At 38.0% G+C, this 25339-nt stretch overlaps 1 protein-coding gene across 4 annotated transcripts in view; it reads right to left on the bottom strand.

Moving 5' to 3' along the window:
- AFF2 (ALF transcription elongation factor 2) overlaps nt 1–25339 on the bottom strand; it is a gene marked incomplete at both ends in the record, with an annotated part of 650103 nt that overhangs the window by 28054 nt on the left and 596710 nt on the right. For 3 of the 4 annotated variants that reach the window (XM_080718539.1, XM_080718537.1, XM_080718536.1), the window contains 4 exons: nt 7143–7365; nt 11531–11648; nt 13748–14774; nt 16807–16966. In XM_080718539.1, coding sequence (XP_080574665.1) covers nt 7143–7365; nt 11531–11648; nt 13748–14774; nt 16807–16966 — 1528 coding nt within the window. The remainder of the gene's footprint in view (nt 1–7142; nt 7366–11530; nt 11649–13747; nt 14775–16806; nt 16967–25339) is intronic. The other variant, XM_080718538.1, reaches the window with a different exon arrangement.

Below are 25339 nucleotides of genomic sequence, written 5' to 3' on the forward strand. Positions count from 1 at the left end.
CCTTTTTAAAATGTTTTGATGTATTTTAATTATATATGGTAGTGAGATTCAAAGTAATACATTCATAAATATGCATAATGTCATTTGATGTGCTCTCTCCCCACCCTCCTTCCTCCCCATATATGCTAGTGAGACTTGTGGTGATACCTTCATATACACACATAGCATTATTTGACCTGTTTCTTTCTGAAGCCTTTTTTCCCTCTCCCTCCCTCCTCAAATCCTATTTCACTACTCTACTGATATCACTTCTTAAGATTTCATGAGGTCCCTTTTATTTTTTATTATTTTGTTATTTTTATTGTTATGTGTATCATATTGAAAATGGTATACATTCAGACAGTGCTTGGTGCCCCCCCAGTTCCTCTTTCCCCCTCCCAACTATGAGTGTCCGGGTTTACCATGCTACATTCATACTTTTACACATATTCAAATGTAGCATCTCCAATAATCAACCTCAGCCTTCTTCCTCTCCTATCCTTCCATTCTAGATTTGTTAAGGCTTCCCATCCAATATTTGGAGTTGTACTGGTATTTCTAATACTACCTAGTTTGGGCATATTAGAGAAAACATATGTCCCTTCTCTTTCTATGCTTGGCTGAACTCACTTAACATAATGTTCTCCAGGTCTTTCCAACTTCTTGCAAATGATATAATTTTGTTATTCTTTATAACTGAGTAGAATTCCATTGTGTGTATTTCCCATAATTTTGCAATATGTTCATGTGTTGATGGAAAATTAGGTTGGTTCCATATTGTGGCTATTACAAAATGTGCTACTATGAACATAGTTATGTACATGTTACTATAGTTATCTGATTTCAACCCCTTTGGAAAAAAACCCAGGAGTGGTAGAGCTGGATCATATGGTGGATCTATTCCCAGTTTTCTGAGGAATATCCACACTGATCTCCATAGTGGCTGAACTAGTGTGCACTCCCACCAACAGTAAAAAAGAGTTCCACTTTCCCCACATCCTCACCAGCATTTGTTGTTATTTGATTTCTTTCTGCTTGCCACTCTGATTGGGATTAGCTAATATCCAAAATATACAAAGATCTCAAAAGACTCTGCAGTAGCAAAACAAATAACCCAATCAAGAAATGAGCACCTGACTTCTTTGTTAAACCAGGTTTTATTTACAGACTGTTGTTAATGTTTGCAGATGATACTTTCATCATTTTTCTCTTGGACAATGTAAGGTAGCAATATATAAACCAGCTAATTTTTATTTGTAGGAACTTAAGTTCTTCCTACTGGGAATCCTGATAATATGGTCATTGTAAGCCAAAGTGTGAAAGCTTTGAGAGATCTTAATGTGTGGACTCCCAGCTGTACTTCATCACGATCCTGTGCTTCGGTGGCTCACAGGTCATTGTCACAAAGTTCACTCTGGACATTTATTTGCCCAATAAAATGCTTTCCAACTCTGCTTGGTAATCAAAAAAAAATTGGCAACTGAACTGAATAGACACTTCACAAAAGAAGAGATACAAATGGCCAATAGATAAATGAAAAGATGTTCTAATTCATTAGTCATTAGGGAGATGCAAATCAAAACTACCCTGAGATTCCATCTAACCCCAACTAGAGTGGCAAGCATAATGACATTAAATAAGGTCCCCTTTCTTTTTTTTTCTTTATAGCTTTGACATATGTTAGAAAACAGGTAGCTCATGATTTTCTGAGTTTGGCTCACATCACTTAGCATTATGTTTTCTAGTTCAATCTATTTGCCTGCAATTGTCATAATTATTTCTCCTTCATGGCTGAATAAAACTCCATGGTGTATATATTCCAGATTATGGCCCAGTGTTCTTTATAATTTGCTGAATGCATACATGCTCCTATTCATGCAGCCTTTCCTCAGTGAAAGTCTTCACTTTAAAATTAAAAGCATAATGTTATATTTCTTTTTTTATTTTCTAAATTTAATTTTATTTTTTATTGGTGCAATGTATTCATACATCATAATGGTATAAAGAAAATACTTTTGTAGACATAAATGCACACATCGCCCACTTAGCCCCTACCCGATCCCCATCCCGTTCCCTCCCCATCCCTCCTTCCCATTCTTGGCTTAGTGGTTGACATCTAGATTTATAGCAATTTATCCAATATTAACGATGGTAATCTCACAAAACAGTTTCATTTGTCTGATACCAAGCTTTTGATGACTAAAAGATAACAGTTCAATATTTCTTTTAGCTTTCTTTCTTACCAGATAATATTTTTTCTTTTCTTTTTTTAGGTGAATCTATCATACATTTATTTATTTATTTTTCAGAAAAAATCTATCCTAATATGGAATATGGACTCTAGATACCCAAAACAATATCAAAGAAGAACAAAGCTAGCAGATGTATATTTTCTGATTTCAAACCATATAAAACTACAATAATTGAAACAGTGTAGTACTGTTCTAAAGGCAGATATGTAAACCATTGGAGTTAAATAAAAGCCTAGAGATAAATTCTTCCATATATTGTCAAGTTATTTTTGACAAGGTTTCCACGAACATTTGGTGGAGGAAATACTAATCTTTTAACTAAATATTGTTGAAAAATAATAATTACATGAAAAAGAATAAAATTTGACCCTTACCTAACACATATACAAATATTAACTCAAAATAGATAAAAGACCTAAATATAAATCTTAGACTATAAACTTTTAGAAGAAAATCTGAGTCATAAAAACTCACAACATTGAATTTGGCAGTGATTCTTGGATATGATTTTAATGGCACAGACAACAAAAGGGTAAATAAACTCCCTAAAAAATAAAAAAAATTGTATATCCAAAGACAATGTAAACAGAGTTAAAAGTTACTGATAGAATGGGATAAAATATTTCCAAATGCTATATCTGAAGGTATATTAATATTCCAACTAGAAACCCTAAAAATTAGCAACAATAAAAGCAAACAATACAATTTAGCGATAGGTAAAAGACTAACATAAATAATGAATCTCCACAGATAACCAATCTTAGTTGTCTGTTGGATGGAAAATCTTGTTTCTCTGGTTCTGGTGTGTGTTACCTATTTCTTCTTTGTAGTTAATCTCTTTGAGTATTTTCTCTAATGGTGGGTTTGAAGACATAAATTCCTTCAGTTTCTGTTTCTCGTGGAAGCTTCTTATTTCCCCATCTAATTTGATAGAAAGTTTTGCTGGGTAGGAAATTTTTGGCTGGAAGTTGTTTTCTTTCAGAGTTTGGAATATGTTACTCCAAGCCCTTCTGGCTCTCATGACTTGGTTTGGGAAGTCTGGAGTGATTCTAATTGGTTTGCCTCTGAATGTCACTTGGTCCTTTGTTTTTGTTGCCTTTAAGATTCTCTGCTAGGCTTCCACATTGGTCATTTTGACAATTATGTGGCGTGGGGATCCTCTTCTCTGATCCTCTCTAACGGGAGTTCTATAAGTTTCCTGGACCTGTGTATCGACCTCTTGCTCTATGTTTGGAAAATTTTCTGCTATTATTTCCTTAAAAAGATTGTTAATCCCTTTGGTTTCACCTTCTTTTCTCTCCTCTATTCCAATTATTCTTAGGTTAGCTCTCTTAAAATCGTCCCATATTTCTTCAATGTCAGATTCCTGCTGTCAGATTTTTTTTTTCTAAATTAGAAACTATGCGTTCATTTTTTGAATGATCATCTTCTAGGAGTGAGATTCTATTCTCCAGGTTGTCTAATCGGTTGTTTGTACTTTGAATTGAGGCCTTTACTTCATTAATTGCATCCTTTATCTCTCTTTGGCTCTCTCTGAATTCTTTTAGAAACACCTCTATTATTTCTACAGTTATTTTCCTGATTTGATCTTCTATAAATCTCTGAATTTCTGTTTTATCAGGTTCTGATGTTGTGGGGTTGTGGGCATTCATTGCTCCATTGTTATTCCACTTTCCCATGATTTTGGAAGTTTGTGCCTTCTCTGGGTTATTCCCTGTGTCACTACGACTTCACATAAGGTGCTGTGGATCTCGAGTCTATGGTATCTCAGTTCCCACTACTCCTGTACTCAGTTGTATCACAGTGTCTCAGACCCTGGGAGTCAATCGAGGTTGCTTTAGACCATGGGGGGTGCCATGTTGGGTGTTCTCCTATGGTGTAATATCTCTGCCACCACCACTCCCCCATTGGGTCAAGTCCCTGGGAGTGCAGTACTGGGATTTCTCCTCTAGGGGCCCCAATTTCACTCACTGTTGAGTGTGCAGATGGAGCTGTCGTGGACTCGGTGCATTCGCTCCTGCTGCCGCCGGTATCAGTATGGCATCGCTGCCACGCCCTCGGCCGTGAGGCTGGCGTATTTCTTTTCTGTTTTTGAGCTCCACTCTGAGTCCCTGTAGGGTGCGCTGAGCCCAGCGCCTGGGAGCTTTAGATGCTCCCTGCGCTGAGAAATCTGCCGAATCCCGCCCAGCTGTTCCGCAGCAGCTCACCTCGGCTCGCTGTCTACCGCTCCTCTCTGGAGCTTGGTGGGCTATTGAGTGTGTTAGTCTGGTGCCGTCCGGTGAACTCACCGCTACTGCCAGCAGTAAGTCTCTGCTGCTGTGTTCTCTGGCATGAGGCCGGCGTATCTCCTCTCTGGTTTCTGAGCCCTGTTATGATTTCCCTTCCTCTCTGGAGCATGGTGCTGCAAGGCAAAATGGCGCCCCGCCGCTTCATGCCACGGCTCCGGCTGCAGCACTGCGGTCTGGTTTCTGGTGTCTCGTTTTTCCAGCCCGCTTTTTCTCTGTCCCTTAAAATTACATTTTTTGTTTCTCCGCAGATGGTGTTTTCTGGCTATGAAAGGCGCTGATTTTGTGGTAATAGAGATTGGTTGTTAGCGGGGCTCGTAAGCCCCATTTTGCTCCGTCGCCATCTTCCCGGAAGTCCATGATGTTATATTTCTTATATACATTGAAGGTGGTCTTTTCTACTTGATCCTCAACTTTCTGATTATGAGATAATTCTGTGTATCTAAAACACACTGAGATAATTGTGCTGAAAGGCTACACATCTACAGACTTCAATTATGAACATGGAAAATAGTTTAAAGATTATTGTAGATTTCATTAATCTTAAACATGTAGAGTTATCAGAGCTAAGAAAGACCTATGCCAGCTTCCATGTCTCCACTGCTTGAGCCAGATGGGCCAGACCAAAATATGGAATTAGCCCAAGGCAATGCCACTTGTCTCTATGGCCACAATATATGACAAAAACCCAGAAAAATCACATTTTCTTCACACATGGCATTGATTTTGGTTCTCTTACATCTAACTGGAAATGACTAGATATAACCATGGTAATGCACATCAAATAAACATATCATCTCTCCACATTTACCCACATACTGAGTTAATAACAGAACTTCATGCTTAAATTGAGAATTGTGCTCTCAGACTCTGAGAGCAGAAAATTGAAAGCACTCTTGCACCTGGAAGAATCCTACAAATTATCTAGTAAAGTTTATTCATTTTATTAACCTAGAGGTGTTCAATGATACTTAGGAAGAGTGACATAGTTCTAGGATCAAATATAATCATATTTCTCATGTTTCCCCAGTCATAATAGTGCTTATGGAAATTACTCCAGATTTCTGTAAGCATTATCATTTCAAAATAACATATATTTCACTTATAATATTTAATTATTTATAGAAATATAGTAGGCATTATTATTTATAATAGTAGATTATTTGTGACAATACACTAGGCACCATACAAACACAATTCCATGGATATTTTGTAATTCCTCCCAAAGCTTACAGTAGAAGATAGCACTATTTAGAGTTTATAAAATTAATTACACTTAGCATAAAAATAGAATTGGTAGTATAATTAGTATTTAAAATAGATGGTTTAATTCTCAGCATTATAGTCAGCAGTTCTAAATATGTATCCAAATATGGAAAATGACAATTTCATACTAGTGTAATTTACCTAGATATGTACATCATCTCAGTCATCTCAGATGATGGAATATAAATCGAGGTCTTTAAAATTCAGAGAACTCATAGCCTTTCATGTTATGCTAAATGGATTTTTTGGGTTCAGGGCCCAAGAAGTTGCCAGACATGTGAGAATTTGTTGATTTTCACCAATTTCCATTTCATATTATATTAAAAAATATTACATGAATATGAATGCAGAAAATTGCATATGTGAGTGTGTGTATATGTGTGTGTGTGTGTGTGTGTGTGTGTGTGTGTGTGCATGAAATGGTAGATACATTGGTAATTGGTATTTATTATGATACTTGTTGCTGCCAGGCATGGTGGTGCATACTTGAAATACCAGCATTTTGGAGGCTGGGACAGGAGGATCAAGGTTTACAGACCGTTTCAGCTACTTAGTGAGGCACTCTGCAACTCAGTGAGACCCTGTTTCAAAATAAAGAATAAAAAATAGGATGGGGGTGGAGCAGAGGTAGAATGTCACTGGGTTCTATCCCTAGTACTACAAAAATACCTTTGCTACTGGTTTCAACAGCCTATGTATTTATATTCAAGTAAAATGAAAAGACATTGTGAGTGGATGTGAAAAATGATCAAATAATTCAATTATCTGCAATAGTTGAGTAGCAGTGTAAAGAATTCAAAGAAGTGAATACTCTTCTAGCTGAGTTTAGGATAATTGTTATCTGATCTTAGAGACAGATTCGCCTATACATTCTTTCACATTTAGTAAGTATTTTTAAAGCAAAGTTTAAAAATATTTGCAAAGCTGAGGGGTATAACTTGACATTCCTGTCCCAGTTAAGATTCCATCCACTTGTTTTTTTTTTTTTTTTACATTCACTAACATTTGGCACTAATATGTGCCAAATATTGTGTTATAAAATTGTTTTCCCCAGCCCCAAGTTAGGAAGAGATTGAACCAAATGATATTCAAGAATTTGAATGTACATGTATTATGTTTGGGGATATGCGATAGAGAATTAATTTTGAAGAAAAAATCCATCTTGAGTTGGAATAATTGAGATTTGATATACAGAGGGTCTATATTTTTGTGTACACAAATACACACATGCACACACATTTATATTTTCTCTGTACCTTTCCTCCCCTCCCCCTGAGACACACCCTCTGGTCCATACATTTATATGAGCTGGGTTAACTTGTCTACCTTACAAATGTAATATTTCTTCGGAGACACTTACATTTATGGATATCCCTTTGAAAGTAGCATAGAATTTTCCTTCACTTCTTTTAGGTTTGGTAGAGGTTATTTGTCCAGTCATAGAGATATTTTTGTCTTGAATTAAGGGACCATTATTACCACTAACATTTCTGCGACGTGGAGGGTCATCTGGCAGTGGTGAAAGTGGAGGAGGAAACAACTTTTCTTCTTTTCTTCTATTTGCTCTTCGGGATGAATTATTTCTGTGGAAACAAAAAGTGTAAAATATCATTAAATCTTTATCTTGATTTACTCTGATTTTCCCCACAATGCTGATATTTTCAGATAAAATAATATTTTACTTGATGGCCTTTACCCTATTGGGAAAAGTATGTATAAAATGCATATAGACATAGCTATTTCTATAGATATCTCTCCATACATATATACATATATAGGCAACCAAATGTATCTAAGAATAAACACATGTCTTTAAAGCAAAACAGCACAACAATCATAAACATCTAATGGAGTGTGCTAGAGTGTGATATTTGCAATCTATAAAGATTAGTATTAATTTTATTTTTATAGAAAATACATTGCATACTTTAATTTCATTATTTTCAGGATGATTCAAACTTATTTAGCTCTAGGTCTTAACAATCATGCAATAGATAGTACAATAAACAATGAATATAATGATATTTTCTTAAGAAATATTACAGTTTTATACTACTTAGAAATAAATTACACAGTAAATATTGTGAAACATTGCAAATTATATGTACATATGTTTACCTCAGTGCCAAAGAATGGGCCTCTGACCTTAAATTGTCTTACTGAAATACTGATTATGTGGACACAAGGCATTCTGCAATCCTAAAAGTACTCCCATGCTTTCAAACTGACTGATCTGCCCATTAAATGGGTAGCATCAAATAGGCTGAGGCTTAGAATAAAACCAAACAACTAAAATTGTATGCTAACTGCTTAACATGGTAATTGGGTCATGGATTTTCATTAGTTACTGTCTTTGACTAATCAATAAAGATTACTTGAATTTTAACCTTTTCTTAGGCAACTATTGCACTGTGTAGCCATTTACTTTTCATGATTATTGACTGCAATTTTCAATAGCAAATTAAGGCACCAATAATTTATGTTTTCCTCTTAGTCAATTTCATTCAGTGTCTAAAAATATAGATTTACCACATTTCAAAGCAACAAATCAAAGATGAACTGCCAGGCGTGATGGTACATGCTTGTAATCCCCACACTTGGGAGGCAGATACAGGAGGATCGCGCAGGTTCGAAGCCAACTTCGCTGGCTTAAGAGACCCTGTTTCCAAATAAAAATATTAAAAATAGGTGTTTGGGAGTGTAGCCCAGAGGTAGTAGGGTTTCCTGGAACCCCAGTACCACAAAAAAAAAAAAAAGATGAACAAGCACTCAAGTGGTATGATTTCCTGAAGTATAAGTCAGGTAAACCTCCTTGTTCCACTTCTGCTCTGTTACATAAATTTGCCAATTATAATAGTATGTATCATCTCTTGTTTCATAAACGTGATTGCCAACTGTAATAGTATGTATCATCTCTTTTGTTTCATAAACCGTGGTCCAACCATTTTATTGTCATGCAGTTATTTAAAAACTTGAGTTTTCCTGTCATTCTCTTTGTTGATTAAATTAATATAATAACACTTGCAAATGGATTTTTTGAAATCTCTTTGAAATGTAGAACCATTTTAGGGCAATTGTGATGCCTAATAGAAATGGTGATGCATTTATATATTAAGATTTCTGCCATGCTGGGCATGTAATCCCAGTGCTTGGGAGGTAGAGACAGAAGGATTGCAGGTCCTGCGACAGTCTCAGCAAGTAGTGATACTTTCATCAACCTAGTGAGACCCTGTTACAAAAATAAAATAAAATAAGGCTTAGGCTATAGCTTTAAGGTAGAATACTCCTGAGTTCACTCCCCAGTACAAAAATAAACTATTTCTGTCCATGAGGAAGCCCCACCACATTAAGTCTAATAATTACAGAGGGACCTAAACTTTGGAGATTTGTGTATACTCATGTCCTATATTGCTATGGTATCTACAGGAGATGAATGATTCATTAGCTGTGACCACTGTCCACTAATTTATCTGGCAGAGAAGGTGCTACAGGCTGCAAGGGAAAGAGCTTCTTCCAAAGGCCATTGACTACTAGTCAAGGCCTTCTCATTTGCCACTGAAGTGACCAACAGGTGCTGTGCATACCAGTGACCTGGATCCCTTTTACCTGGTACTGACATGAAACCATTAGGCCTTTAATGACTTCCCTGCAAAAAGATAACCAGGGAGCATTTTCAAGATACCACTTTCACTGTTATGGCTTCCAACCATTAGAACATTTTTTTTCTTTCTTTTCATTTTGGGGTTCCTTTGCCAATAGGCCCAGAGTGGAACAGCAAATAAGAGAAGTCAATCACTATTCCCAAATAGTCCCTCAGAGGTTGTGCTCATGGGTCAAGTCCCCAAAAAAGGGAAAAACTCAAAAGGTCCCTCATCTGGATGATGGGGAACTAACTGTAGCTGTCATATTCTTATGTGAAATCTGTGCTAGGTTTTAGAATACTCATTTACAAAAATGAATTGTGTTTTAGGATATAGTGTGACGTGTCAAAGGCACAAAGGGGAAGACAAAGATTGAGGAGAGAAGACCCCAAAGAGACCAGTCTTTGCCTCATGTTCTAAAGATTTTAATTTGATGCGCACAAAAACCTGGTCTAGGCCATTCCTATATGATAAATATTTCTGGGGCAGTACTGGGGCAAAACTGCTTTCCTGCCTACTAGAAATGGAGAAAGACTGTAAAGAATGGATTAAAAACACCACTTAGAAGCACAAACTCAAATTAATGGATGTTTACTTAGCACTTATTCATTTCCTTTTCATAGGATGGAGAAAGTAAAATGTCACTGGTTGGTTAGTAAGGAGACTAGCAGTGGGGGCTAATGGGGTGGAAACATCCCCACTCTTCCTGCCTCTGCCAAAGCCTGAAAACTGAGGTGCTATCGCCACAACAGCTATGCCCATTTTTTTCCTGTTTTCTTTAAAAAGGAAGAAAGCTCTGGAGTGAGGTCTACATTTCCTAGCATACATAGTCCACTCTGAGGGTCAGGTGGTAAGCTTGCTACTCTGGTAAGGTTTCCAGTTCTGAGAACTCCACATATACTAATGGATGTTATCAAAATCACTTTATACCAGACAATAGAGACACACCTCAAAAATGGGTATGGTTTGTTAGGGAGAGGGGCAGCCAAAGGCCCTAAACTCATTATTACATCGAGAAGGTCTACTGGTAATTGGCCTGTTCCCCTCTTTAATCTCAAAACAACAAGGATTCATACCCACATAAGCTGATAACTTATTTCCGACATCTGATCTGTGGCAGATTGATGCCATATCACTGATGTTAAACAGTAATCTGTGAAATCAATTGTAAGCAGCAGTTAGCCAGATTGCTTCTCTGCTCTGAGCTGCTAATAGGCTCCTAAATCGGGCTTTGATGGAAATAATCTCTAATGTTGAATGAATTTATGGCAATAATTACCCAGACAGAATAGTTCAAGTAGCTGACATGATTGTTAGTTAAGTGATATTTATAAGACAATAAGAATTCATTCACAATGCTTGGAAGAAACTTCTCTGTGGAAGCCTGATGCTATTTGAGAGGCAGGGAAAAAGAGGCCTCCTTTCTTCCTGATTGTGGAAACTTCCACCTAGAGAAAGAAGGGAAAGGAAGTGCCAGCTGGTTTGAATTAACATATTTTCCCCAGCTGGCTTTCCCTGACACAGAACTGCCCTGGGGGAAGGGGGGAGGAAGGCAACTCTCCTCTCCAACAGCTCAGATCTCTCATCTCTCCAGGCATTCTCCTTGTCTCTGTGGATTTCAAGATGCAGCTACTGGTCCTTAAGTTTCAGGGTAATATTAGGTAATGACATAAAAAAGCAGCAGCTATGTCATCCTGTCAAGATCAAGGAGTTGCTTTTCCAGGGAAATTGTTTAAATCATCATCAGAGCTGAACTTTGGCTAGAAGCAGGTGATCTGGTTAAACTGATAGGAATCTCAATTTTTCCTCCCTTTTACATCAGTTTTACCTTTTATTTACTGTGAAAAGTTTATTTTGCCTGATTTGGAATAAATATTGCTAAAAAGTTCAAAAGATAATAGTCACTACAAACCTGGCAGTCTGCATTATAACCTTTATCCTATACCCTTGTTACTCCAGTGGTCTGGGAGAGCGGTCAGGTCTAGACTGTGAATTCTGCCTTTTGCCTAATATTTCTCTGGGATAAATGCCACAAATGGGTCCAAGTGGAGTTTCTTAAAAATCAGAAGTTATACAGAGCCATCATATAGAAACAGGATAAACTCACTCTCTGGCATTAGGAGGCTTATGTGGTGGGGCTGGAGAGATACAAGGAGGAAGCAAGCAGATAGTGGTAGCCTCCTCCATGCGCTGCTTCTTCTCAGGGATTTTCTCTGCAATTTCTCCTAGCTTTGAAAGAAAAAAAAAATACAGAGCTTGAAATACATGTCACATTTAGAAAAGCATGTTTCACACATTTTTAAAATGAACAAGATAAGGTTTGCTTCTATTTTACCTTCTGCATTAGGTAGGGAAGCTAAGTGTGCACCTTTGATCAGAAAAAGGCAATCAGCCTTGCCAATCTATTCCTACTAAGAAGTGGGCATTTGAGAGAAGTGAATTGTGATGTTAACTTCTGATCGAAGATTGGCTGGCACAGGAATCTCATAACAAAAGTAGAGAGAACGTATAATTTTCATATATTTCTCTCATCAACAGTGCCCTCACATATGAGTACTATAGATACTAACATTGTAACTCTGATATGGCTTAAATACTGTCCAAACAGCATGGAAATTGTGGTCAACATAAAAGGCTGCTCATAAAATTAGCAACATGCAAGGAAAAAAATCCATAGGCAAGGCCTCTTGCTCTCTTGATTTGGCCTGCACCTCTCCCTGGAACGTGTATCTTTACTTGAATTAAAATCTCTGCCTTAAACACAAACACACACACACACACACACACACACACACACACAGGCAAGACATGACTACTTTGGATCTTTGGATGTGCTTATTCTACAAATGTATTTTCACCCTGATTATACCATTCTTATTACCAAGAAAGAACAATCCATGGCATAGTAAAAGGCTCAGACTTCTTGCTCCCTATTTTGGAATACTCCCATTGATTTATTGGTGTATGACATAGAGAAAATACTCTCTGCATTTCAATCCCCAAAGTAAAGCTGAATGAAGACTTCACTCATCCTTTCAGTATACTATTCAATTGTACAATCCTGGCTATGGGTAGGCTATTCCTCATTGAGAAATCTGGGCCATATTGACCTTACTCTGATGTCTCTCCTGCACAGTGACAAATAATGAGGAAAAGACTAATAATATCCCCTCTAGATACTGGGGAAGATGTTAGAAATTAGATTGTCTGAGTGGGGCGTGGTGGTGCATGATTGTAATCCCAGTACTTGGGAGGCTGAGACAGGAAGATTGCAGGTTTTCTGTTAGACTCAGCTACTTAGTGAAACTCTCTGCCACTTTGTTTCAAAATAAAGAATACAAAATAGGACTAGGGGTGTAGCTTGAATGAAGAATGCCCCTAGGTTCAAAAAATAATAATAAATTAGATTACCTGAATATCACCATGTGGCAATGTTATTTTAAAAACTACTCTGAGATCTAGAGATAAATTAGAATAAGAATATTGGCCAAAACCTCACCTCCATAGATATATTTGAAATGAAAAAGGATATTCTATATTTCTGAAGATACTTTGTTGCCCCAGAATTCACCTAAATCATCTGCAGGTGAGGTTTTCTCAAGGCAAGTCTCCTACAGAGCTCAGTGTTTCCAGCAGAGCTTAGTTTTCCCACCAGGCTGGGCAGACTTGAGTCTGGTAGGAGACAGAATGCTCCAAGGAAAACTGGGTCATGGGTATGTTGCTATCTGTCCAGATAAATGAACAAGACTGGATGAGGATGTATTTGGACATAATACTTGGGCGAGAACTACAGAGAATAATACAGGAGTCCCTGTCAGCAGAAACAGCTTAAAAAGCTGACATAAGGATCTGGTGGCATGGGGAAGGTGAATCTGTTCATATTATTCATATACATCATAATATCTCACGGCCCTACTGGACACTCTTGCCACTGGTTGCCAAGCCCTGATCATTTATAGTGCTTTGTCCCCTGCCATGTATCAAATATTGCATGTCTCATGGGAAGCATCCTTGACTTTACAATTCAATCCACAGCCACTGGCCTCCTCTAGAATGGGATTTAAGCAGGGTTTGGTGGCTCATGCTTGCAATCTCATTACTTGTGAGGCTGAGAGAGGATTGAAGGTTTATGGCCAGCCTCAGCTACTTAGTGAGCCTCTCTGCAACTCAGTTAGATCCTATTTAAAAATTAAGAATAAAAAGTAGGACTGGGGGGTATAGCTCAAAGGTAGACTACCCCTGAGCTCAATCTTCATTACCACAAAATAAAGGGACTCAAGATCAAGTTCAACAACAGATAGCCACTGCTCCTGCACCTGGTCACTTGGCATGTCACAGCTTACCTTGTGCTTGCGCTTGTTTTTAGGGACTGGTTTTTCCATAGCTGTAGCATTAGTGTGACGCTTAGGTTTTGAGGCAATCTCTTTGTGGTCTAGTTTTGCTGGTGCTGACTGGAGTGAGTTGTGGCCAGGTACTCGAGAAAGTAAGTCAAGGTTTATCTTCACCCAGAGGTTTTTTAGATTCTCATTATCTGGTTGAGGGGACAGAAGCTCAGTTTGCCTGACAGGAATAGGTGAGAAAGCTGGTTCCTCATTGTTGATGGATAGGTTGTTGCTGTTGGTGTTGCTGAGGAAAGTGCTGAGGGTCAGGCCAGCACTGCTGGTTTCCTTGGATTTGGAAGTGTTACCTCCAGGGGTGATGCAAGGAGGCAGGACTTTGATATGCAGGGTCTCTTCCTGATCTGTGTTGGAGTCAGATGTTGAGGAATCGGTTTCAATGAATTCCCGTGACTTTGGCACAATCTTGCCAGGGCCTCTGTACTTCTTCTTCTCAGCAGCCAAGGGGATGTTAGGCCTTGGTTCTTTCCTAGGGATTGGTTTGTGGTTAGGGGCTTTGTTACGGCCTCTTGGTGGGTCAGGAAGCTCCATGCTTTCTTTTTCTTTGGGAGTGCTATTGGTAATATTTGGTTTAGGCCAGGTAAACTCCTCAGTGCTGGTGTTCTTCTCAACCCTTTTGGGCTGTTTTTTTCCAATTGTCTTTTGAGAAGCTGTGTCAAGAGTTGCTGACAACTTATGCTTCAGAGCCTTTGTTTCTGGAGTTTTCTGGATGGGCCGTGAACGGGCTTTTTCCCTAATGAGATTCAGGAGAGGACTTTCTTTGGGTTCAGCCAGGACTTGGCTGGGGTTCGACTTCACTTTGATTTGAACTTCCATTGGCTGGATAATTGGAGGAGGCAGAGAGATCGTCTCCATGGGTGATTCATTTTGACTGCAAATGAATGATTTGTTCTGGGATGTCACTTTGTTAAGCCACTTGTCTAGCTGCCACTTGTTGGTTGAGGGAGGCTCTGGCTGCAGATTGACAACCGACAGAAGAATTACTCTCACATGTGAGGAGAATTTAGGAGAATTCTTACTACAGTGACCACTAATAAAAGCTTTGAATATTCAGTGATCCTTTGCACTTATACAAATACACACACTCATATACACACACGAACTATCCACAACATATTACCTAGAGAACCACTCTTTCTCTAAAAATATTCTCCACTCTGGCCAGGGAAAAAAGAACTACTCACAGGGAGAGAGTTCAAGGGTAGGAAGGAGTGACTGAGAGGAAAGCTGTTTCAAAATCCTTTGCTGTGAATCACCAACCTCTCACCAGGAGGCATCGGCAATGATCTTTGATCCTAAAAAGAAATCTAAGTGTGCCTCAAGTGCAATTCAAAAGGAAAGGTTTTTCATCCACCAAAGTGCCAGTAATGTCTATATGATGTTGTAATCCACTGCAAACAGACCAAACCTTTTGTATTCTTATTGGAAGATGATGAGATTTGACTTCCTAAAGAACTGCTGTACTTTACTCAGTGTGTGGGCAATAAACAATTTATGGGAACACAAACAGCAACATTAGCATCCACTGTTAAATCATGGAAATGACGCATACAATTCAGATCCCTGATTCCCAACTCAAAATTCTGCCAATTGAACTAAAAGAGCCAACATTTTTATTAGACAAGCTCTTCTTTTGAAAACCATTAAGTGAAGCTTATGGCACCAACCAATAGAGGGTGACAAGAATTAAAAATATTTTAAAAAATGCTGTGACTCCAACCTGCACAGAACAATAACACCATATGAAAGTTGAGGAAACTGTATTGGATGCCACTGTTGGGAGCATAGCTCAAGAGTTAATACCAGCTCTAGCAACACACTGACCAGGTTTTCAGTTATGGATCTACTGTATATCTGTGAGATATTGGGAAAGTTCTTTCTAACCTCTCATAAACTTACCCTCTCATATATAAAACGAGATCACAGTAACAGGTATCCTACAGGATTTTCATGAAGATAATATGAGAAAATGCAAGTCAAGAGCTTAGTGTAGTACCTGACATATGGCACCTGTCTATTATGTACTTGCTATTATTAATAACCAGTGATATAACTACTGCCTCTTTCTCTTGTTCTTTTCTGATTATTTTTTAATAAGTGTATGAAAAACCATGTGTGTGTGTGGTGGGATTTGCTTGCTGTGTCAGGTACAGTCTCAGGGCACTGGAGCAGCTATCCTGAACTCATAGATGATGAGAAGGAGAAAATAAAATATTTTACTTCAAGCCGGGGATGGTGGCGCACGCTTGTAATCCCCACACTTGGGAGGCAGAAACAGGAGGATCGCACAGGTTCGAAGCCAGGCTTGCTGTCTTAAGAAATTCTGTTTCCAAATAAAATATAAAATAGGTCTGGGAGTGTAGCCCAAAGGTAGAAGAGTTCTATCCCCATTTAACACACACAAAAAAAAATACTTCAAAATTATTTTGGCATTTTATGGGGCTGTGTTAAATATTTGCAGGGACCATTATAAAATACTTTTGATTCAAATTGAAATAAAAACTATGTGGTTTCTCGATCATCATTTTACCTTTAGGGAAAGACACATTTCATAAGTCTTCCTTGCTTAGTGGCAATTCACTACTTTAATGACTTAAATCTAGACTAAGAATTGGCACTCCCGGGGCCAGATGTGGGTCTTGGCTAACTTCATTGCTTCTTTAAAAAAAGAAGAAGCTGCTGGCCCAGTCATTACTATTCTGTCTTCATATATGAGGAAGCTTGATGTTCAGAGTAGCTAAGTGACCACTGCAGAAAATCAGTTGCATAGCAAGAAATGTATATCTGTTAGAGCCTATGCAGACACATGTTTAGAAAAAAGAATGCAATCAAGTAATGGATATTTTTCAGTAGTTATTGTGCTGAAGCAATTATACTGCTGAAACGTGTGTGTGTGTGTGTGTGTGTGTGTGTGTATGTGTGTTTTAGGGGGCTGCCTCAGGGACAAAGAGATGCTATAGGGCTATAATTTTTTTAAGTCACACACCTCTGGAGTGGCCACATGAGGTGCTTCATTGGATTCGCTGTCAGTCGTGCTGCTTTCAGTGTCTGAATCGGATTCAGAGCTGCTCTCTGACTCACTGGAGCTGCCAGATCCCCCACTGGCTTGCACTGCAGGTGGGGGCTGGGGTATGGCCAAAGGTGGGCTGAAAAAAAATGACATCATTTGTTAATTCAATCTCAAACTAAATGGAAACAGCTCGTTTCAACATAAGGACCTATGCACTGTGAGCTACAGGCAGAGTGGAGTATACCAATTCCAATTTACAAATGGGACATGTGAGGATCAAGAAGCCCAGTGACTGGCCCAATGTCAAAGGTTTTATTAGAACCAGGTGAAAGTTAGCAGGAAATGGTGGGGCACACCTGTAGTCACAATAGGTGGGAGGGTAGCCAATCTGACGCTATCTTGTACAACTTAGCAAAACCCCCTACACACATAAGAACCATATCCATGTGTATCCAAGTTTCTTGACTTTCCTGTGACAAACCTTTCTCTTCCAGGAAAGCCTTGCCACACTCACTCAGTCCACAGCAAAACATTAAGCCAAGGCGGTGGACTTTCTAGGTCCAGCTATAGAAGCAGAGACTTAGATGTTCAATTGATGCATTTATTTCAGTTAAGAAAGCTTTTAATTTTATTTCAACCCTGTTCAAAACCCTACAAGAATTCTACTGAGAGTCTTTGTTTTTACCTAAAAACAATATAGTCCTGTCTCCTTGAATGAATGTGCACAATTCTCATTTAATTTTTAAATATGCTTTATTGGTACATGGCAATATATATCATAAGGAGTTTCAGATACACACATAAATGAACATAGCATTTGGTGTGCTTTCCTCCAGTTCCCAGCTTGCTCCCTCCCTTTCCCAGTACACATTATTAAGATTGGTATTTATATCTTCATAAATGTCCATAGAATTATTTGATCTGTTTATCTCAATCCTCATTTCTGTGGAATGAAACTGAGTCTCAGGGAGGAGGAGAGATTTGCATTTGTCTCATGGCTGGTTGTTGAGCCCAGGCTCACACCTGATACCATGTCTTCCAGCTCCCTCATAGGGCAGTGCTATGCTGTAATCCCTCATGGGTTAGTGCCCTGTGCTCAGCAACATGGTGACCAGATAGTGCTCAATTACTGTTTGTTGAGTGCAGGGATAAGGAAAGAATAGAAAGCAACTTCTTTGTCTCCTATACCATCAGTTTTATAAACTCTTTGTAAAACTCTTACCAGGAGGAAGGATCCTAAGGGACCAACTGTCTCTAATGATTGATTTTAAATTTGTAAAGCTGACGAAGCAAAGTATTTGGAAAGTGACACCATTTGCTACTCTGCCTTTATTGAGAATCAATACTCCTCACCAATTGTTTGCTTTCTGTGCCCTGTAACAAATCAATCACAGCCTCCTTGAAGCAGAGTGGGGTATGTCATCTCTTCTATCCTTTTGCTCATTGTGTCTTTGGACTGAGTTCTTCTCTGCTCTCTCTCTCTCAGGAATGGTGTTAAAAACTTGAGAGAAGGTTCTAACCTCCCTCTATCTCTTCAGCCCAGTTCCCTGTTTAGAGCTCATTGTGAGGGCTGGGCTGGTGACCAGCACATCTTTCCTGTTATGCCAGGTCTGTCCTACCTTCCTCCTGGGCTGTTTTTGCTCTCCCTGCCTATCACACATGCCAGACTTTGCCTGACTCTCCCAACTCACATGCACTGAGTCTGAGGCAACAATCAATCAGGAGAACTCAGTCCTGGCCTTAATAGTCACTTGATTCACTGATACTACCTTAAACCTGCAAAAGAGGGATGCCAAGAATCCTCATATCCAAGATGCTGGAAGTATACATATTTAACACTTGCTTTATCCCATGTTCTCATATGAACCTTTTCTTCAGCATTCCAACTCTTTCCAGCTGGACTGGAACTGTGAGGCAAGCATGGGTTCCTCACCAGTCAACATTTAGCATACAGAGCCTTTGCCTTAATTCTGCCTCCCTTTGCTAAAGACTGGCCCTTTAATCTCTCAGGTAGGCATTTTCTTTCATGGAGCTAAAGAAAGCTCATTTTAAAATGCTATCTGCTAAGTAAATGTTATCTGCAAGTACCTTTCTCTGCCAAATACACCAGGAGATTAGGGAAAAGCTCAAGAAATAGGGGACTCTGTCCCCTGGGAACCCATGCCCGAATTTCCACAGCAACAGGGGGAGGGGAGACCAGTGCTTTTATTTCCTTGCATTTCCTAGCACATCAGATATCCCTTTAATGTCAGCAATGACTCAATATTTATGCAAATTATACTTTAATTTGAATCAATTGTTTTTATGTTTAGTTACTAAATAAATATTGAGAGAATAAATCTAAGTGAGATTAATCCAGAGATTAGACTAACTTGGCCTCAATTCCTACAAAGTAGAGTTTCAATTATAACACAGAGCATCTACAATACTTAGAACAATTGGTGGATAGAGGAATAATATCTAATTTGGATAGAAATTTATGATTCCAAAGTGAAAGGCTGTTCTCAGGATTCTTTAACACCTATGCATTAGTTTATGGCTTCTTGTAAGAAACTGGTCTTCCTCACATTAACAAACTAAAACAGACTCTAGATTAACTCTGGAATGTTTTTGGATAGACATCCCATTTACTGGGCTATTTCTGAGCAATTTCTGTAAGAAACTAAACAATCCTTGTGATTACTTTCTCAAAACCAAATGCACTGAGATGATATACATAAAGCATAGATGTTTTATTTACACAAATCAACTTATTCCTCAGCTAAATTAAAATAAAATCTGTATATTTTTAGTAGAAAACTCTGTGTGTGTGTGTGTGTGTGTGTGTGTGTGTGTGTGTGTTCTTTATTTAAAGCTCTTCTGAGGACAAATAAATTTTGGTATTCACAGGTTTTAAATCTTAAAAATTAATATGGCAAGTATACATAAATACATTATTTAATGCTGTCTATTGGATCTGGGAATGCACCCCTTAAAACATATTAATATTGTTACAGTAACATTAACAGTAAGAGGAATAAATAAATAATTTCAAAACTATCTTTATATCATTTTAAGTCAGGTTAGTCATCAAATAAATTTGTCTCAACTTAGAAAAGTAATTATTCACAGAAATATTTGAATTTCAGAATTATGGTTATTATGAACATGAGTAGAAAGCATATATAAAAAATTCACTAACAGACATAAAGCAAAGACTTTTCTAATATAAGAAAAATCTTGACTGATATTCAATACAATGACACCTGGAATTATTTCTCTCTCAAGATTTTTTATATCTAAATATGTTGCTATGTTCTCGAGCAGGACTCAATGTCCAGCCAACATTGACAATGACTGTTTAGTAGGAGAAGCATAGGAAGAATATGGAGAAGTACATCAGATTTTCAGATCCACACATAAATACTGGGGGATGAAAAGGAGAGTGGACTTTAATTCAGGGAGGACACCATGAGAACTTATAGTGAGAATGAAAGACTATGGTGTGTGAATGAGAAAGAATTGGTTTCTCTCATCAGTTGTGTAGTTGACAAGAGGGAGAACTGGCATGTGTAGAGAGGAATGTTAGTTATTTAGATGGAAGCAAAATTGCTCTCTCCTGCACTTCACTGTGCCTCTACTGTATCTTTGTAGCTCATGGGCTTATTGGAGATTGGCTGCACCTAGTTAAATGAGGAATATAAGCTGCACATTGGTGTCTATGCCTTATTTATTGTAGAGTCACTTTGCTCCTAGCTGGAACTATTGCACTGGAGATAAAGTGACTACAAAACTCAGTCATTGACTTCATAAGCAGGACAAACATCTATATTAGAATAATTGGCCTAAGGCCATTATCTTGTATAGAATCCACTGTGTAAATTTCTTGTTGGCAAAACATCATAATATTTCACTTTCAGTTCTTCACTGAAAACCAGTTAGTTCCACTCCCACTTCTGCAACATTTGTTTTCATATATTGCTAATTTATTTTATAAATTTTTATTAAAGTGACTGTGAGTGAAACGAGCACATGAAGTGCTTGCTTTTTTCTGGGAGACAAGGACTAATGTACAATTTATACATTCTTCATTTTCTAAATCTGTATTTTTCCTACACATCAATTTCTCTCATATTTTAATAAACTGCTTTAAAACAATGCTAGGAGTTATAACAAAGATAACATGTAATATTAAAAACCACTAACATTTAATATATGGAACCATCTACTTCATAATCTGTAAGTATTAAAGTGTATTCTATATCTTCACCTGTAATGTAATAAGACTTCTCAAACGACCCCTATTTGTTATGACTTCAAGTTCAACTTCCCACCTTTTTCAAAGACTATTGTATTAAGCAGAGTGAGTTATACTTATTGAGTGGAGTGAAATCTTATTTTAATTCCAATTCTATTCATTAGGTCTTCGTGGTCATACACAAGACTAAGGCAAAGAAGTTGGCTTAACAAATCAGTGACCCTAGTAGGTGAATTTAAGACTGGGGAAGGTAATTAAAGAGCCAGACAGTGGAAGAGAAATCTCAGGATCTTTTAAGATATCTTCTTCAGACAAGGGTGGCTCTGCTTTGGGGGGCTGGAGTAGAGTAAATGATGGGCTTTAAGAGACAGTCAATCCACCACTGTCTAGAGATTACATAATTATATTATATTGGCCAAGCCTCTTCATCAACAATTCATAAATAAATGCAAGAAAGATGAAGAGTCTGGAAATTGGGACAACTTTGATAAATAAGGGGATTGGAGTGACTCATATAATAACAGTCTTCAATCTGAATGTGTGTTCTGTGAGAAATGGAATAGACTTGTTCTAAGGATTTTCCAAGGTAAATATAAGACTAGTCAAATTAGAGATTGAGCAAAGAAGATTTCATCTCAACATTGAGAAAAACTTTTAAAACCTACATATAACCACATAAAATAGTAATACCATGATAGGCTACTGAACCCGATACTCTTAGTAACCAAACATATGAGAAGACATTTTTGAAATTCAATCTGCTCCTTAAGACAAATATGGAATTGATCCACTTTTGACAATGCTTTGTCAGTCATAGAGTTATATAACTTAGAGTATCAAAACTGTCTTTCTCTAAAGCTATTTTGTAAGTCAGACTTTTCATTAATTCAGATTAACAACCTCCAAAAAGCCAAACATCTGCATTGGTGCTGTTCAAGCCTAATTCTAATTTAACCATAAATTCCTTCCTTGGGTGATAAACAAGTGTGATGAATTAACCATTCTGCTCAATTAAGCTGTGTGGGCATCAAAAAAGAAGTGAAATGGGTAATGACTTTGTAGTGGAAAATGTATATGGGAATATTCAATAGGCAAGCCCAGAGAGTGTTGATTTAGCAACACAGTTAACAAGGCCCAGAATTTGCCAATGATGTGTAGCTTTACATATTTAATGTGATAGTTCTGCATTAAACCCTTGCTTTTTGTTGCTACTTGTATAAATTTCATAAATGTGACCCATTTCAAGTTTTATAGGGCTCAATGTCTGTCTACCAAATAATTTGGAATGGTTTTATATTTGAGTTAATAGTTGTAAAAGGGTACACCTGGAGCAGAGAAATCAACACCCATAGCTCCTTCTTCATTCATATTCCTTTCTGAAATCTGGGTTCTAGCTGGACCAAGATACCTGCCTCACCACTAGACACAGACATTCTAAACTCTAGATCTATTCCAGCCAGTGGATAGGAATAGTCTATTTTTGTCCCTGTCAGCAGTTTTGAAATCTTCTGGTACCTCTTCCACTCCAACCCTGCTCCATTTAGCCCACTTCTCCAGTGAAGGAAGAGATGAGGAGATATGGATGTTGATTTATCTGCTCCCGGTGTACCCCTTTAAACTATTAACTCAAATATAAAACCATTCCAAATTATTTGGTAGACAGACATTGAGCCCTATAAAACTGGAAAAGAGTCACATTTATGAAATCAAGAAATAGAAGGCGGACTTCCAAGAAGTTGGTGACTGAGGGAAACAGCACATTCAAGACCTGTTGACACCCTATCTCTATTGCCTTAAAAACAGCATTCTACAAAAGCCAGAATATACCATAACTAGAAATATAACACAATAAAGTACAAATCAGAAGAAAATAAAGGCTAGAAGACCCATCAAATAGCAGAAAATAAACCTGCCACCCTGGTGGCCATGGGTGTTGTGGTGGTGCCATTTTGCCTCACTGAACCTGACTCCAGAGAGGAACAGAAAAACAACCAAGGACCTGATATAAGCAGCTTCAGATCATCAGAAATGTAAGATATCAGTTCCTCCTGTGCAAACACTGACTACAGTTTCCATCAGTGGCAGATGAACCCTCCACACCCTCTAGAGATCCAGAGTGGTGCTCAACAATACCAGAAAAGAAACCCGCCTTCCTTGGCAGTTGGTGCCTTGACACTGCAGTGGCACCATCTTGCTTCACTGCGCCTGAATTCAGAGACGAACAGGAAAACAACCAAGGACTTGAAATAAATGGCTGCAGATTATTGGAATTGTAAGCCATCATTTTCTCCTGCACAAACACTGGCTACATCTTGCAACAGGGGTGACTGAGATTACCACACCATCCAGAGATCGAGACCAGTGATCAACAACACATTAAGTGAAGCCACCATTCTTGCAGGAGAATGCCTAGCACAGCAACACCCTGGGACTCGCACAGCAGCTATAAACTCCCTGAATCTGAGACTTTGAGGTTCAACCTGGCAAAGGCAGGGGTAGATTCTGTTGTTGGACATAGCAAAGGCTCTGATAGACTCAGGCTCTGCATCAGTTGAAAGTGTGGAAGAAGACCTATGCTTAACACTAGATCTACCTAGGAGGATCTTCAGGATAACCACAGACCACCCAATTGTGGTGAAGGGGGAGAAGTCATATCAGCACAGCCTTAGCTGTGCATAAAAGAGGCTCTTACATTGAGTTTGGCTTCAGAGGCATCTGCCAACTACAGAGGCAGGGAGAAACTTAAAGTACACATCTGTGAAAAGCATGGAGGGCAATATACACTTAACACTAGATCCAGCCCTATTGATACTGGCCACCCGCATAAACTGAAAGATTCAAACAACCAGGATTTAAGCAAGAAAGGTGCCAGTGGCACTTGGTGTCTGCAAAGAGAGAGATTGCAGAGTCCCAGTTTGCTGAATATCCATATAACTGTAGGATTGCAATATTTTTTGTTGTTTTATTTTGTTTTTACTTTCATGTTTTTTTTTGGGGGGGTGTGAGTGTGTATGCTTATTTGTTTTGTTTATTCCCAAACCTCTCCCGAGCTTCTCTTGTACATACTTACTTTCTTCTCTCCATCCCTTTTCTGTTTTCCTTTTCCTCTCTCCTTTTCTTTTCTTTGTCTTGTATTAAATCCACTTTATATCATTGTACTAAAAACTCCTCATTCGTTACTAGAATACTACTACATATTCACTATCTTTAATCTCTACTATACACTACCTTATCAAACTCATACTCTCATTCTATTTGATCCTATCTGAGCTTTTACCTATTCTTGCATTTACAACTTCACTCTCCTCCTCAGTCCACCATCACTGTTGAATACAACACAAATTTCCATGGATATACCAGCTGACATGAAAAGATTGAGAGAAATCTACCAAAAGCAACAGATACAAACTTCTGAAATCATGGAAAGGAGGAATAACAAGGAAGCAATGAGCTTCAACAACATCACAATAACAGACCTGACAACAAAGAATTGCAGATCTCTAGAAGTTCAAATCAGGAATGTAACTGTAGAAATATTACAGGAGTTCCTAAAGAATTTAGAGAGTCTGAAATAAATAAATGATGCAATAACTGAAGTGAGGGCATCAATTCAAACTATAAACAATTATACCACATGGAGAATAGAATCTCATTCCTAGAAGATGATCACTCCCCAAATTAAAGCATGTTATTTAACTTAGAAAAAATAATTCAAGAGTATAAATTAGACATTGAAGAAATATGAGCCCATTTTAAAAGAACTAACCTAAGAATAATTGACATAGAAGAGGGAAGAGAAGACGAAAACAATGGAATCAACAACCTTTTCAAAGAAGTAATAACAGAAAAACTTCCAAACATAAAAAATAGGTTAATACACAGGTACAGAAACTTACAGGACCTTCTTTAGATACAATCAGAGAAAATATTCACCACATCACATAATAGTCAAACTGACCAATATAGAAGCTAGGGAGAGGATCTTAAAGGCAACAAAAAGAAAGCCTAAGTTACATTCAGAGGCAAACTAGTTAAAATCATTTCAGACTTCCAAAACAAACTCATGAAAGCCAGAAGGCCCTGGAGTAGCATATCCCAAACTCTGAAATTAAACAACCTGGAATCAAAAATTTGCTATCCAGGGAAACTATCTCTTAAATTTGACAGAGAAATTAAAAAATCTTCCATGAAAAACAGAAGCTGAAAAAAGCTATGTCTTCCAAACTAGTACTAGAGAAAATACTCAAAGAGATTAACTGCAAAGAAGAAATC

This window comes from Muscardinus avellanarius, assembly GCF_963383645.1.
Source record: "Muscardinus avellanarius genome assembly, chromosome: X".
Lineage (NCBI taxonomy): Eukaryota > Metazoa > Chordata > Mammalia > Rodentia > Gliridae > Muscardinus > Muscardinus avellanarius.